The 15,757-nt window shown below is 49.6% G+C and overlaps 1 protein-coding gene across 1 annotated transcript in view; it reads right to left on the minus strand.

Moving 5' to 3' along the window:
* Positions 1-12,487, minus strand: part of CSF1R (colony stimulating factor 1 receptor) — a 31,509-nt gene extending 19,022 nt beyond the window's left edge. Inside the window, 5 exon segments of the mRNA NM_001075403.2 lie at positions 3,489-3,648; positions 4,307-4,443; positions 6,480-6,764; positions 7,198-7,455; positions 12,292-12,487. Coding sequence (NP_001068871.2) covers positions 3,489-3,648; positions 4,307-4,443; positions 6,480-6,764; positions 7,198-7,455; positions 12,292-12,340 — 889 coding nt within the window. The 5' untranslated portion in view covers positions 12,341-12,487.
* Positions 12,488-15,757: the final 3,270 nt, after the last annotated feature.

Raw genomic sequence — 15,757 nt, forward strand, 5'->3', positions numbered from 1 at the left:
CAGTCCACGGTGTCGAAAAGAGTTGGACACGACTGAGCGACTTCACTTTCACTTTATGCCCATCTAGCCATGGCCCCTCTTCCTACTCACATGTGCACACACAGACACACACACAATTCTCCACCCATCTTGGTGTTCTCATATCCTCAGAACACCCCACAGTAGTTCCAACATGGGCTCTTTGCTCAAGTCATTTCCTCCACCAGGAACCCCATATTCTTCCTTTCTTCTATTTAGATCCTTCTCATTCTCTAAGACTCCCCCATCAGGGAGACTCCATCCATCACTCCAGGGTAAAGGAGTGCTCCCTCCTCTGGATTCGTTTTGCTTTTTTAAAAACTGAGGTATAGTTGATATATATTTGATAAGTTTCAGCTATCCAACATAGTGATTCACAATTTTTAAAAGTTATATTCCATTTAAAGTTGTTAAAAATTATTAACTATGTTCCCTGTGTTGTATAACACATCCTGTAGCTTATTGATTTTATACATAAAAGTTTCTACCTCTTAATCCCCAGCTGCTATATGGCCCCCCACCTTCCCTCTCCCCACTGGTAACCCCTAGTTTGTTCTCTGTGAGTCAGCCTCTTTTTTGTGATATTCATTAGTTTGTGGTATTTTAAATTTTTAAATTTATTTATATTTAAAGGATCTTTTCCCCAAGTTTTACTTATTTTAAGTTTTTGGCTGCATCCTGCAGCGTGTGGGATCTTAGTTCCCCAACCAAAGATTGAGCCCACAGCCCCTGCATTGGAAGGTGAAATCTTAACCACTGGACCAGAAGGGAAGTCCCTTTGTGGTATTTTTAAGATTCCACATATAAGCAATATCGTATAGTACTTGTCTTTCTCTGTCTGATTTATTTCACTTAGCAGGATACCAGCTGCGGCCCTTTGAGACTGTACAGTCATTAGGCACCACATCTACACTGCTTCGGGCTTCCCTGGTGGCTCAGTTGGTAAAGAATCTGCCAGCAGTACAGGAGACCCAGGTTCAATTCCTGGGTTTGGAAGAACCCCTGGAGAAGGAAATGGCAAGCCACTCCAGTATTCTTGCCTAGAGAATCCCATGGACAGAGGAGCCTGGCAGGCTACAGTCCACGGGGTCGCAAGAGTCGGACACGACTTAGCGATTAAACCACCACCACCACCACACTTCTTCATGCATCTGGTCCCCCCTTTAGGTAGCTGTCTTCTCTCTCCAGGCTTGTGAGCTTTGAGGGCAAGGCTGTTTTCTTCTCTCTTTCTCCCTTAGCCAGCCAGCCAGCCATTCATTCATCCAAACTCCAGCCACTTCCCATCACCTCCACCATATCCCTCCCTAATCAAGCCACCATCACCTCTGGCTCAAACTAGTAGCAGGAGTTTCCTAACAGTTTTCTGGCTTCTACCCTCATCTCCCAATAGACAGTCCTCAACAAAGCACCAGAAAGCCATATTACATCTTGCTACCCTCAAGTCAGATCATGTCACTCCTTTGCTCAAACCCTCCAATGGTATCCCCTCTCAAGAAGAAAAGCCCAGGTCTCACGCTGGCCTCCCGGGACCTTCTCCTTCACCTCTGATGTCATCATGTACTACACTTGCTCTCAAGCTCCATCCAGCTACACTGGCTGACTTACTCCTTGCATGTGGTGAGCTTGGACCCACATTAAAAACACTGCTTGCCCTCTGTCTGCAGCTCTCTTCTCCAAGGTTCTACATGGCTTGGTCCTTCACCAACTTCAAGTCCTTGCTCAAATGTCAGTTTCCCAGTAAGTCTTCCTTGATGATCACCCGATTTTAAGCTGAAAACCCTATCCAATTGTCTTGTTCATAATTTACTTTGCTTATTGCTTGTCTTCTCCCAACAAGAATACAAATTCCATGTGGGCAGGACATTTTCTCTCTCATTTGTAACTGGATCCCCTGCATTAAAAAGGATCTAGCGGGCAGAGTGAAGGAAAACAACATCTGTTGTTGACTGACTACTGTAGGTCTGCACTACAAAATGGATAGGATTAGAATCCATAACTGGAAGACAGTTCACTGTTCTCTCCTGCTTTAGCCCTCAGAGCTGCTGGCACAGGATGGGCCCACAACAGAGCTTAGGTGCTCCTGCAAGCCTGTTGTATTACTTGTTCTGTGAGGGTAATGATTCTTAGGCTCGCCCTCCCGCCTCCCCTCAGGCTCCCAGCTTAATACATGAGATGTGGCCAAACTGAAAGCACTCTGAACCCGTCCCCACCCTGAAGAAGCTGCCCTCTGCTCTGGGATTCTCAGCCCAGTGACTGTCACTGCCTCCTCCCCAATCACTCTGGTCATCTTGGCTCCTTTCTGCTTTGTCCCAGCAGCCATTGTCCCGCCTAGATTGTTTTGGATAACAGACTCTCCAGGGTCCCCACCATAGTCCAGCACCCTTCGCCATCTCTGGCCTGGAACACCACGTTAACTGCCCTGATGGGCCTCCAGCCTCAAGTCTCCTATCCAATCCACATGACACAGGGCAGAGCTTTCTCGAATGACATCTCCTCAGGCACACTGAGTGTTTACTCTGTGCCAGGCCCTGCCCTAGTTAGTTCAGATACATTCAATGAATTCTCAGAGCAAACCTATGAGACAGTTACTGTTAGGATCCCTATTTTGTGGATGGGGAAAGAGTTTAAGCAACCTACCTCCGTCATTGGTGAAGGCAGGCTGGAATGTGGCTCAGGACCGTGGGCTCCTGGCTACAGCTCCTGCATCCTCTCTGCCATCTGATCCCATCACTCTCCTCTTAAGACCTTTGATGCCCGCCCAACCAGAGATGATGCAAGCTACCCATTCAACTTGCTCTCGGATACTACCCTCCGCCCCGCTTTCCTATGACCACCCCCCCCCCCCGCCCACCCCTTCGTGTCCCTGCTGTCGTCGGTTTCTCTGGATGCCTCAGATGCTCTTGTTCTCTTTGCCTTTGAGCCTTGCATATGCTGTTCCCTCTGCTGAAGTGCTGTTCCCCTTCCTTCCCCTCCCCTCTGCCTGACTAACCCACCTCCATTCTTCTGGTCCCAGCTTAGAGTCCATTTAGTCCAAGCCTTTGTTGGGGAGTCCCCCTTGGTGTTCCCAGGACACCTCAGGCTTCTTGCATGCCCACCCAGGGTGCCTGCTGTCTATTCACATGCCCATGTGATGTGAGTCCCAGGCACGCAGGAATGAATGAATGAGTGAACAGCAAAGTCCAGGAGGGACCTACTGGACATCAATCCCAAAACACAACAAAATGATGCTGGAATGAGATGCAGCCGTGCACTGTGGGACCTCCAAGGTGGGAGAGAGGGAGGACTCTGAGAATCAATCAGAGGGCTGACACAGACATGGCTCCTTAGCCAGGCTGAGAAAAGGGGGATTCTAGTGAGCTATTCCAACAGTGTCTACTCCTTTTTTTAACATCAGCTCCCTCTTTCTCAATCCCCATATGCACCCCCTCTCCCCAGGATCTGTGCTGACCCTCCACCACCCCGATGCTCACCTACCACCCGGAAGACCATGGAGGTAGTGTGGACGCCCCGGGCATTGGTGGCCACACAGGTGTAGTTGCCAGCATCTTGGAAGCCTACGTGATCGAGTTCGAGAGTCAGGACTTTTTGATAACGGTTGTCACGGAAGTCGGATTGTTGAGAGATTGCGAGCTGCATCCAGAAGGAACAGAAATGGTATACAGAGGTCATTTAGGAATTAGAAAGAGCTGGGTTCTAATTCTCAGCCTTTAAGGATTACTATGTGCTTTTCCTTGGGCAGGGACTGAACTGTGAGCCTCAGTTTCTTCATCTGCAAATTGGGACTGACACTGGCCCATGCTTCTAGGGTTGTAGTGAAGAGTAAGTGAGATGGAGAATGCAAATGGCATAGGGCTATGCCTGGCATGCAGAAGGCATGGGGAGGAAGTATGTTCTTAGAAGTGGCCTACTGCCATTTCCTCCTGAGAAAACTCCCTCTTTCTCTCTCTAGAGTTTTTCAGAAATAATTCTTACATTCATGGGCCTCAGAAGTGGCCTTGGAACCTCTTGCAAAATCAGAATTGAGCTGACATGTGCCTCTTGTCTACAGGCTAGGGCAAAGGTCATGGGTCAAGGGGGTGGAATCCTGCCTCCTCCTCCCATCACAATGTGCAGATGCAGGAGCCTGAGACTTGCTTCTGCATCATCTACTGACCAGCAGTGAGACCTTGGGTGAGTTATTCCTCTCTCTGGTCCTGAGCTATGCCCTCAGCTCCCAGTGCCAGCTTGAGGTGGGGCCTGGAGTGCCAGGAGGACAGGCAGGACCCCACCCCCTCCCCCAGGTACTGACTTTTGTGTCTCCACGTTGAAGGAAGACGTCAAAGTTGACATCAACGTCACTGGCTGAGCACACGATCTTGGCAGTCTCCCCTTGAATCCGCACCAGCTCTTCAGGCTCCAATGTCAAGGTCGGCGGTCCTGGGATGACTGAGATCAGGGGAAGGCACCCATGAGCACCTAGGCCAGAGCTGCCACTCTGCTTTCTGCCATGGGCCCAGGCTCCCTTCCCAAAACCTGGGGGGCAGCCATGGCACCTCAGTTTTCCCCACAACAAATCCCATCTCCTAAATGGACCTTGAAGAGTCCCCTTGGCTCCATCACCAGCGCTTCTCCCCAGTCACACCCTTCCCCTCTGCTCTGGACTCCTGCAGCCACCTGGAAGGCCTCCCTGCTTCCTCACAGCAGCCAACTGTGAGGCCAACAGCAGCCAACGTCAGCTCCCTACAAGGAAGACTGGATCATGTGCCTCTCTTGTGCTAACATTCAGCGGCTTCTCATCACTCAGACTAAAAGCTGCAGTCCCTCGTACCTCCCCAGACCCTGCTCCCAACCTGTATGCACTTGCCACCCCTCACCGCTCTGCAGCCACGTGGCCCCTCCCACCCAAAGACGTGCCCTTGCCCTTCCCTTTGGGAATGCCTGATCCATGCAACAACCACACTTTGACTGGTTGTTCTCATCCTTCACATCTTCAGGTCAAACATTCCTCAGAGGGGCCTCCTGTCACAGGTTAGCTGAATTAGCTTCGGGCTTCCCAGGTGGCACTAGTGGAAAAGAACCCACCTGCCAATACAGGAGACGTAAGAGACTTGGGTTCGACCCCTGGGTCGGGAAGATCCCCTGGAGGAGGGCGTGGCAACCCGCTCTAGTATTCTTGCCTGGAGACTCCCATGGATTCCCCTACCCATATCTCTTCAGCTTGGTTTCTTGTTCATCACATTTATTTGCTTTCTCTCTCATCTGTCACCACCAGTAAATGCAGGTGGTATCCCTAGTGTGGTATGCCTAGTTTAGGCACAGCTAACCCAGTGCCTAAAACATGGCGATAGTGGTTTAATCGCTCAGTCGTGTCCGACTCTTGTGACTCCATGGCCTGTAGCCTGGCAGGCTCCTCTGTCCATGGGACTCTCCAGGCAAGAATACTGGAGTGGGTTGCCATTTCCTTCTTCAGGGGATCTTCTTGACCTAGGAATCGAACCCAGGTCTCTGCACTGCAGGCAGATTCTTTACCAACTGAGCTATGAGGGAAGCCCTAGCCTATGAATTAACATCTCTGGCTGTGGCTGTTGTTGAAAGATAACCTAACTCCGTTTTACAGGGTCAGATGCTAAGGAGTGCACGCATGTCACAGAGTCATGGTGAAACGAGGGCCCTGGGATCCCTCTGCAAGGTGGGCTGTAGGGAAAGGTCCTGCCTGGCTCCTCTGCACACAGAGTGGGTTCCCTTGGTTTCCTGGACAGGTTTCGTGGGCTCAGGGCACAGGCCCTTGGGCCAGCCCTGCCACTCTGACCCTGGCCTCATTACACGTGCTTGCTTCCTGTCTTAGGCTCAGATTCTGATCCTGCTGACTCACACCAGTCCTCCCAGAAACCAGAATCCATCTACCAGCCCAGCAGAAACAAGGGGGGAGCAGACAGAAGAGAGACTTCAACACCACTGATGCTGATGCCGAGGCGTCCCATGCACCTGCCATCATGACACCCCATGGCGTTGCTCACGGTTTCCCCCCTCTCCTGTGTTCAGCACCCAGCACCTGGTGCGCCCCAAGTAGGAATCCATGTCTGAAGGGGTGGGAGAGCTTTGGGCCCTCCTTCCATTCCTGGAACATCTGAAGCCTGTTCCCAGCTCATGACTGTGGACCTGCTGTTTCCACCTTCTCATAAGGCACATTTCCACTCAAATAAAATGTCACTCTCTCCACGAGCTCCCCACGCCCACACATTCTATTCCACCACCCAGTTCAATGCTTTTCATAGCCTATTTCATGACCTGAGACTACCTTGCCAGTTGAGTTATCAGCATACATGTGGTCTGCCTCCCAGCACCTCACACCTCATGGTCTTGCTTCAGCAGGTGCCCCATGGATGACGCAGGCATGACTGGAAGGAAGAGGTGAAACGAAGCACCCACCCTTACTTCCCCTCTGCCAGGCACCAGCTCTCAGGTCGTCCCTGTCCACGCACCTTTCTGAACTTTAAGCCGGATGCTGAGGGACTTCACCACCCTGCCAGCCACCCGAACGCTGCACTCGTAGTCCTGGCTCTCAATGAACTTGGCCTTGTGGATGGTGAAGCCGTACCAGGGCGAGAAGGAATAGCTGGTTTGGCGCAAGACAGACCGGCCGCGCACCCGCACCAGCGAGACGCCCGCCTCCAGTGCTGGGTCAGTGAGCAGACAGGGCAGCAGCGCGTCCTGACCCTCCAACACCGTCACTTCCTCGGCCAGGACCCTCCAGGGCCGAGCAGGGTCTGGGGAGCATGGAGATACAGGGTTACAAAGGCCCCCCCTCCGCCAGGCTAACCGACCGGTCCCTGGACATTGGTGACAGAGAAGCTCAGAGATGCTGTTCATTTGCCTGAGGTCACATAATACCAGGGAAGCTCAGCTGATGCTTGGGGGCTCTGGGGCAGGTCCAGCCCCACTATTTAATGCTGTGTGATCTTGAGCAAATGACTCAGCCTCTCTGAGCATCTGGAAAATGCGCAGAAACAAGAACCTTCTCACAGGGTTGTTGTGAGGAATGAAATTAGAAGCACTGCCACAGGTCCTTGTTCGTGGCAGGTTCTCAGTAAAAGTGGAGTTGGCTTATTATGATGGCTCAGGTCAGGGCCCAGCCCTCTTGGCCGTTCTTGGTGGGCCTTGCTGGGCTAGTCCTCTTGGGAGGGGGCTCATAGTCCTCACCTTTGACATAGAGGTGGATAGTAGCAGTGCCCGCCAGGGGGTCTCCAGGCTCAGTGCAGCGGTACGTTCCCGTGTGTAGGAAGGTGGCATTGTTCGTGGTGAGGATGCTTCTGGGGGCGTCAGAGTCCAGAGTCCAGTAGGGGGAAACGGGGCCATCCCACTTCACGCTGCCATTGCTCGTACATCGCAAGGTCACCGCTGTGCCTGGCTCCACCACCAGCTCAGGGCCACTGGGCTCTATCACTGGGACCCCCTGACCTGGTGATGGGAAGTGGCAGATAGAAGTGAGGGCTGAGGTGACATCCCGCTGGCTGTACCCTGCCTCTGAGCTGGGGGCTCTCTGGCAGGCTGCTGCTGGTTCTGGGGTTCAGCTACAACTGCAGGACCAACTCAAACACGTCCCTGCCCCCCTCAGGTCAGTCGCTTCAGGCCCTGCCCCAAACCTCCTGTGATGGACTGACATCGCTGATGTCTCTGAGAGAAGGGGGCTGAGGGCTTTCTTGGCCTCCCACCCAGCCACTGTCCCGGGGGGCTACCGCAGCCTCTGGCCTCAGTCTTCCTGGCCATGACTGCGTCATTCTTCCCAGGAGTGGACTCCTTCAGCCTGATGTAATAAATGGGCTGCATTCCTGCTACGAAGTCCAGCACCTAGCTCAAAGAAGGGGCTTCAAACAAGCAAAAGTGAAAGTCGCTCAGGCGTGTCTGACTCTCTGCAACCCCATAGACTGTAGCCCACCAGGCTCCTCTGTCCTTGGAAGAAAGAAATGAATAGAATGTTCGTGGCAAAGTGTTCTGAATTAATTCACACGAGGAAGAAGAAAAAGGGGCTTCCCTGATGGTCCAGTGATTAAGACTCTGAGCTTCCACTGCAGAGGGCACGGGTTTGACCTCTCCACATGCCACACGATATGGCCAAAAACAAATAAAAATGCATATACCTTTAAAAAATATTTTAAAGAAATAAAAGAAGAAGACAAGGGGTATGGGATCTTGGCATGGCAGAGTTCGAGTCTTCTGCTGTGCCTTCTCTCATCACTGGACATCTGGTCTGTAGCACAGTGGAGAGGTTCAGAGGCTCTGTGCCTCAGTTTCCCCATATAAAATGGGGACCAAAATTGTACCCATTTATTGGGATGTCAGGAGATTTAAATGCACAGAAAGCTTTAGAACATCACCTGTCACCAAATATAAATAATTCAGCAAAGGTTAGCCATTCTATTTACTATCTAGTCTACCCCCAGAAGCCCACCCTAACATCCCAGCACTGCTGCGTTTACTAGGGACAATCTCTTTTAAGGAAAATTTTCTTGAAGGAGAAAAGAGAACTTGAAACTCAGGCCCTCCGGGAAAAAGACCCGTTGCTTCTGCAGTGTCAGCATTTTTCCAGGGCCTAAAATAGGGGTAAAGGAGGGAAGTGAGAGCTGATTCAAGGACTTGGAGGGGCTGCCAAGCGCCCTCCAGCCTGTGCAGGCGGAAACACATTGCTGGTACCCAGCCTAGCCCCCATTTCCGCTCAGCCTGCAGTCCTTCTCCGAGGGAGGCTCTCACTTCTGCTTCCTGGCCACTGTCCCCTTTAGGGGAAAGACCCCCTCACCCCCTGAAACAGGCAGTACCACCTGCTGGGCACTGGCATATCCCAGGCTGCAGGACCCGGCTCTGCCACTGACCTACTAGGTACCCCCCTACTGAGTCTAATCTGTCTGTCCCAGCGATGGGACCATGGACATCCCAACCCTGAAGGAACCAGGCAAATTCAGGGACTCTTCATCATCTTGCACAAAAGCTTCTTCTTAAAAAAAAAAAGTGTATTTATTTATTTGGCTGCATCATGTCTTAGTTTCAGCACGTGAGATCTTTTGTTGCAGCATAAGTGCTCTGAAGCTGCAGTGTGTGGGCTTAGCCGCCACGTGGCATGTGGGACCTTAGTTCCCCGATCAGGGATTGAACCCATGTCCCCTGCATTGGAAGGTGGATTCCTAACCACTGGACCACCAGGGAAGTACTGCACAAAATCTTCTTAAATGGGTCTTTCCATTCCACTGCACCCTGCCCTCACTACAAACCCCAGAATCAGAAAGATCCTGTCAAATTATTTCAGGATGACTTAATTTATGTTTTTATTTTGTACACATCACAGATGTGCAGGCTTCTGATCTGCATAAAGGATGGAGTGACCAGAGGAATACTGCGGAAGCCGACACCTGGGGGTTGTAGCCAGGCTTCCCTGTGCTGCTGACCCCCAGGGAGAGGGGCAAGCATCATTTTTGGCAGGCTGCTGGCAAGTCCCAACAGAGCAGGTGCTAGCCTATTACTGCTGCAGCCATGCAGGGCATCGGGGTTGGGGTGGGGGACTGGAGGGAAGAGCTTGATTGTGGACTCATGTCAGCCAGTCGTCGCTCAGCCATGTTTGACTTTTTGCGATCCCATGGACTCTAGCCCACCAGGCTCCCCTGTCCATGGGATTCTTCAGGCAAGAATACTGGAATGGGTTGCCACTTCCTCCTCCAGGGGACCTTCCTGACCCAGAGATGGAGCCCGAGTCTCTTTCATCTCCTGCATTGGCAGGAGGATTCTTTACCACTGTGCTATGCCAACCTGGGTCCAAAACTTGGCTCTACCCTGCTAACTAAGTAGGCTGCTTAACCTCTGACCCTCAGGATACTCTTTCAATGAGAACAATCCGAATTTCCACCTCTGAGAGGTCCTGGGAGGATTCAAGGAGGTGATAAACAACTTCTGGCTGAGTCAGCTCTCCTGTCCTGTGTTATTGCTTCATCTACTACTCTCCTAACCTCCTCTCTGATCCTGACACTCTGACAGCTGAAGTGCTAACTTTTAAAGGTCACAGCCTATGCCTGTAGCATCCCACGGTCTCAGATTCTGTGACTCTGTATTTCGCTTCTGCCCCTGCTGGGTCTCACAGCGCCTTCTCCCTCAACCACCCCTACCCTGTCCTCTAACTCCAGGCTCAGCCTCCTGGAAGTGTAGTCAGAGAGGCATTATCTTATTTTGTCCTGTCGTCTCAAGTATTCATGCAGGACAGGGCTGACACCCTCAGCTTCTGCTCCAGCTGCCCACTGCTGGCTTGACAGGAGGGAAGGAAAAGCTTGCTCAGGCCTTTACTCCCTGGGTGGGGGCTGGACCCCTTCTGCCCCTTCACCCCACCATCTCATCTCCCCACACCTTCTCACCCCCTCCCACTTGCTTGGGAGACATCCCTCATCATCAGCTCCCAGGGTGTGCCCCCACACCCCAACCTGTCCCCCAACACATACATACATACATACATACATACATATACAAACATATACACACAAAAAAATAGACAAACATACACACACATACACAAATATATGCACCCATACACATGCAAAAAATAGACATACACACACAGAGACACAAACATACACACATGCGCGCACACACACACACACACACACACACACACACAGCATGCCAAGGTTTGGGGCACAGCCTCCTCCTTGGCCCTGAGTCTTAGTGAGTCTCTTCTGGTCTCTAGGGTGCAGTGATTCTGTCCCCCAACTTCTTCACAACTGCCCCTCATTCATCACTGGTCTACTGAAAAAGTAGGCTTCCAGCCTGCAGTCCCCATTTCTTCTTTCCTTTGAGGCGAGATGCTGGACAGCCCCTCCATCCCCCATCAGTCTCCCACAGGCATTTTCTGGGCAGGAGGATAGGACAAAAGAGTGAAATAAAACCCACAAAGCTTTCTAGGATGAGGGAATCGTGTCTATCTTAATTGAGATGGTGGGGACACAAGCATATGAACTTGTCAAATCTCATCACAGGCACACTTAAGAATCAATGCTTTCTACTACACATAAATTCAGCTCAACAAAAGAGAACAGACTTGCAAGCCCAGTGGAACTGACTGGGCCCAAAAAAGCCCTTCAGTGGGCCATCTCGTCCTCAGGGACCAGACGCACCTATTCCTCAGGCTCTTGCAGCCACAGGACTGTGGGAAGGCCGGAGATGCTGCTGCCTTCCTACCCCACCCACAGTCCCCATCCTTCCCCAGCGTTCCTCCAAATATGCAGCAAAATTTAGGGGCTTCCCTGGTGATCCAATGGTGAAGACTCCACACTCCCAGTGCAGGGGGCATGGGTTTGATCCCTTATGCCGCATGGAGTGGCCAAAAGAACTTAACATGTGTTTGTTGGGCCGACTGTAGATACGAGTCCAGCACCCAGCCCCCAGCCTCAGTTAGGGACCCTCCTAGCGGGAGATCCTGCATCACTGATGCTGCCGGAGGGATGGGATTCGGGTGGGGTCTGCTCCACAGCTCTCTGTCCTGAGGCCCCGCAGCCTGTGTCTGTGATTTCAGCCTAGCAGACCCTCGCTGTCCTCCCCTGAGACAAGCTGCTAGCCCTGTACTCTCTCATCCCAAATTTACCTCTCCTGAGCCCGTGGCCAGAGAGGCTAACCTCTTACCTCTCCTTCTGACCTCTTGCCCAAGCCACCCAAGGAAGGACCACTGCCTCTTCAGGCCCCTCCAAGTCACATCCTGCCTCATTCGCCTCGTGAATCCCACACTGGCAGTGCCAGCGGAGCCACGAGGGGCTCTCAGGGCCTCTCTGCTCAGCGTAGGTCTGGACCAGTGGGACTGGCATCTCCTAGGAATTCGATAGTCATGAAGAATCTCAGATCACCCCTGAGACTGATAGAGTCAGAGTCTGCACTGTAACAAGATCCCTGGGGTATCTGTGTGCACAGTGGGGTTTGAGGAGCATTTTGTCTGCTCCATCAGCCCCCAAAACATGCTGTTGACCGTTCAATAGGCACTAAAGAGTCCCGAGGGCATAGGGATGTGTTCAGGACACACGGACGGTCACCATCTGAGCTGGGCCAGATCCACAGCCCTGGCCAGGCTGGTTCCACCTAGTTCATACCCGCTTTCCCTCCACTGCCTTTCTGGAGCAGACACCCACACACCCGCAGTCCAGGGTTGGGGAGATGAAAACGCAGAGTGGAGACCCTAGTGACGGGCAGAGGTTTAGAGAATCCTTCCCTTGGAACCCTGTCACAACCCTGTCCCCACCCCCTGACCCCCCAAAGCTCTGGTTCTGCTCTTACCATGCCAAGCTGTGACCACCAGCAGGATCAGCAGGGTCCGTGGGCCCATGGCTTCAGCAGGAAAGCGGCAGGCTGACGCAGGGCTTGCGGCGGGGCAAAGAACCGGATTCTCGGACACCAGCCCTGATGGGACCAGACCCACTGGACATGTATTCCTCTCCACTAGCACTGGCTGTTTGTCTTGTTTTCCTCTTCCTCCTTCTCCTTGGGCTGATCCCCCTCTTCCTCTTTTAGCTAGGCAAGGCAACCACAGAGTTTGGAAATCTTGGTTAAAAAAATAAATAAATAAAGACATGCCCCCCCAGGGGGTGGGGTTGGAGTAAGGGTAGGACTGCTAAGTTCAGAGCCCTTCCGAAGCCACCTCTAAGGGGCCCTAGGAGAAGAGACATGCCCAGTATTAGGCAGTTGATTGTACATATGGGGGGGGGGGGGCTCCAGAGCAGCAGGGGGCTCTTGCTAAATGGAAAAGGAAGTTAGGTTGGTCTGGACAAGCCTGATAACAGATAGTATCAAGAAGCTTCCATTTACAGGACACTCACCAGCCAAACCTTTACATACCACTGTCCCCTTTTGTTCCCATAAAAATTTTATACAGTAGGTACTGTTATCATTCCCATTTTACAACGTGAAAATTGAGGTTCAGGTTCAGAGAGCTCAAACACTGTAAACTTGCCCAAGGTCTCATAGCTACCAAAGGGAGGTGGAATTTGGATCTAGGCAACCTGAAGAGGATAAGATTGAATAGTATCATTGACTCAATGGATATAAATTTGAGCAAACTTCGGGAGGTAGTAAAGGACAGGAAAGCATGGCATGCTGCAGCCCATGAGGTCCCAAAGAGTGGACATGACTTAGCAACTGAACAACAGCAACCACCTGGCTATAGAACTGCCTTTTTCTGGACTAATTAAGTTTGTTTACTTTTACAAAGGGTTAAACTGTGCTGCTGTAGTCTAAGAAAATTAGCATCCCTCTGCCGCCTTTCCTGCATGCAACTGCATTTACCACTTTTAGTTGATTCTTTCAGTGTTTTTATTTCTATTCAAATGGTTATAAAATTAATTCTAGAATCTAAAAAAAAAAAAATCCACTCAATAAACACTGATCCAGGAAAATGATTAATCTTTCCATCAACTTAGAAATATAAGTATTACAAATACATTTCTGTCTTAGCAAAGTGTTTTGAACCTTTACAAATCATGAAAACAAACTAAAAGACATAGAAACTCTTACGAGACCTATAACTATCAAAGAGATTCAGTCAATCAATAAAAACCACCCAACAAAGAAAAGCACTTAAAGAATTAACCCTGATTCGTCTCAAGCTCACTCAAAAGAATAGAAGATGACTGGGCTCTTCACAACTCATTCTATGAGGGCTGCAGTAACTGATTCCATCAACAAAGAAGGATATCATAAGAAAACTATAGATGGATTTCTCTTATGAACCTAACTGCAAACATACTCAACCAAATCCCAGCAAACCAAACCCGACAGCATATTAAAATGATTAGACACCATGATCAACTGGGATTTATCCAACAAATGAAGAGGTGGCTCAGTACAAGAAAATCGACATCACAATAATAGAATGAGAGAATTTCACATGATTATCTCAACTGACACAGAAAAAAGCCTTTAATAATATCTAACATGCTTTCATGATAAAACCCCCAAAGACTAGAAACGAAAACAAACATTCTCAAAATTATTAAAAGCGTATATAAAAAAACCCACAGCTAACTCAAAGATAAAACATTGAAAGCTTCCCTGCCCCCACCCCTCCCACCACAGCTTTACATCAGCAACAAGGCAAGGACAACATGCCTCACTATTCTATTGAACACTATACTGGAGGTCTGAGCTAGAACAATCACAAAGAAAAAGAAATAAAATGCATCCAAATTAAAAGAAGTAAAACTTTCTGTCTTCACAGATGACATAATCCTATATACAGAAAATCCTCCTCTGCCCATTGGATTTTCCAGGCAAGAATACTGGAGTGGGTTGCCATTTCCTTCTCCAGAGGATCTTCCTGACCCAGGGATAGAACCCGCATCTCCTGTGTCTCCTGAATTGCAGGTGGATTCTTGACCACTGAGCCACCAGGGAAGTTTTGACTTTGGTGACACCACTACAAAATGTGCTTTTGCTTTCATCTAGCAAAAAAAAAATTCCATGTCCTTATTGATGTTCAGTAAAGAAGAGATGTGACTAATTTAAAGTGATAAAGTGATAAATCCTTAGTTCTTCAGGCACTCTAACAGATCTAATTCTTGAATCTATTTCTCACTTCCACTGTATGATCGTAAAGGATTTGATTTAGGTCATACCCGAATGGTCTAGTTGTTTTCTCTACTTTCTTCAATTTAAGTCTGAATTTGGCAATAAGGAGTTCATGATCTGAGCCACAGTCAGCTCCTGGTCTTGTTTTGCTGACTATATATAGCTTCTCCATCTTTGGCTGCAAAGAATGTAATCAATCTGATTTTGATATTGACCATCTGGTGACGTACATGTGTAGTCTTCTCTTGTGTTATTGAAAGAGGGTGCTATGACCAGTGCATTCTCTTGGCAAAACTCTGTTAGCCTTTGTCCTGCTTCATTTTGTACTCTAAGGCCAAACTTGCCTGTTATTCCACGTATCTCTTGACTTCCAACTTTTGCATTCCAGTCCCCTATAATGAAAAGGATATCTTTTTTGGGTGTTAGTTCTAGAAGGTCTTGTAGGTCTTTATAGAACCGTTCAGCTTCTTCAGCATTACTGGTTGGGGCATAGACTTGGATTACTGTGATATTGCATGGTTTGCCTTGGAAACAAACAGAGATAATTCTGTCGTTTTTGAGATTGCATCCAAGTACTGCATTTAGGACTCTTGTTGACTATGATGGCTACTCCACTTCTTCTAAGGGATTCTAGCCCTCAGTAGTAGATATAATAGTCATCTGAATTAAATTTGCCCATTCCGGTCCGTACGGTAGTAAAGTAATACTCAAAATTCTCCAAGCCAGGCTTCAGCAATATGTGAACCGTGAAATTCCTGATGTTCAAGCTGGTTTTAGAAAAGGCAGAGGAACCAGAGAACAAATTGCCAACATCTTCTGGATCATGGAAAAAGCAAGAGAGTTCCAGAAAAACATCTATTTCTGCTTTATTGACTATGCCAAAGCCTTTGACTCTGTGGATCACAATAAACTGTGGAAAATTCTGAGAGAGATGGAAATACCAGACCACTTGATCTGCCTCTTGAGAAATTTGTATGCAGGTCAGGAAGCAACAGTTAGAACTGGACATGGAACAACAGACTGGTTCCAAATTGGGAAAGGAGTACGTCAAGGGTGTATATTGTCACCCTGCTTATTTAACCTATATGCAGAGTACATCATGAGAAACGCTGGACTGGAAGAAACACAAGCTGGAATCAAGATTGCCGGGAGAAATATCAATAACTCAGATATGCAGATG

This window comes from Bos taurus, chromosome 7 (genome assembly GCF_002263795.3).
Source record: "Bos taurus isolate L1 Dominette 01449 registration number 42190680 breed Hereford chromosome 7, ARS-UCD2.0, whole genome shotgun sequence".
NCBI lineage: Eukaryota > Metazoa > Chordata > Mammalia > Artiodactyla > Bovidae > Bos > Bos taurus.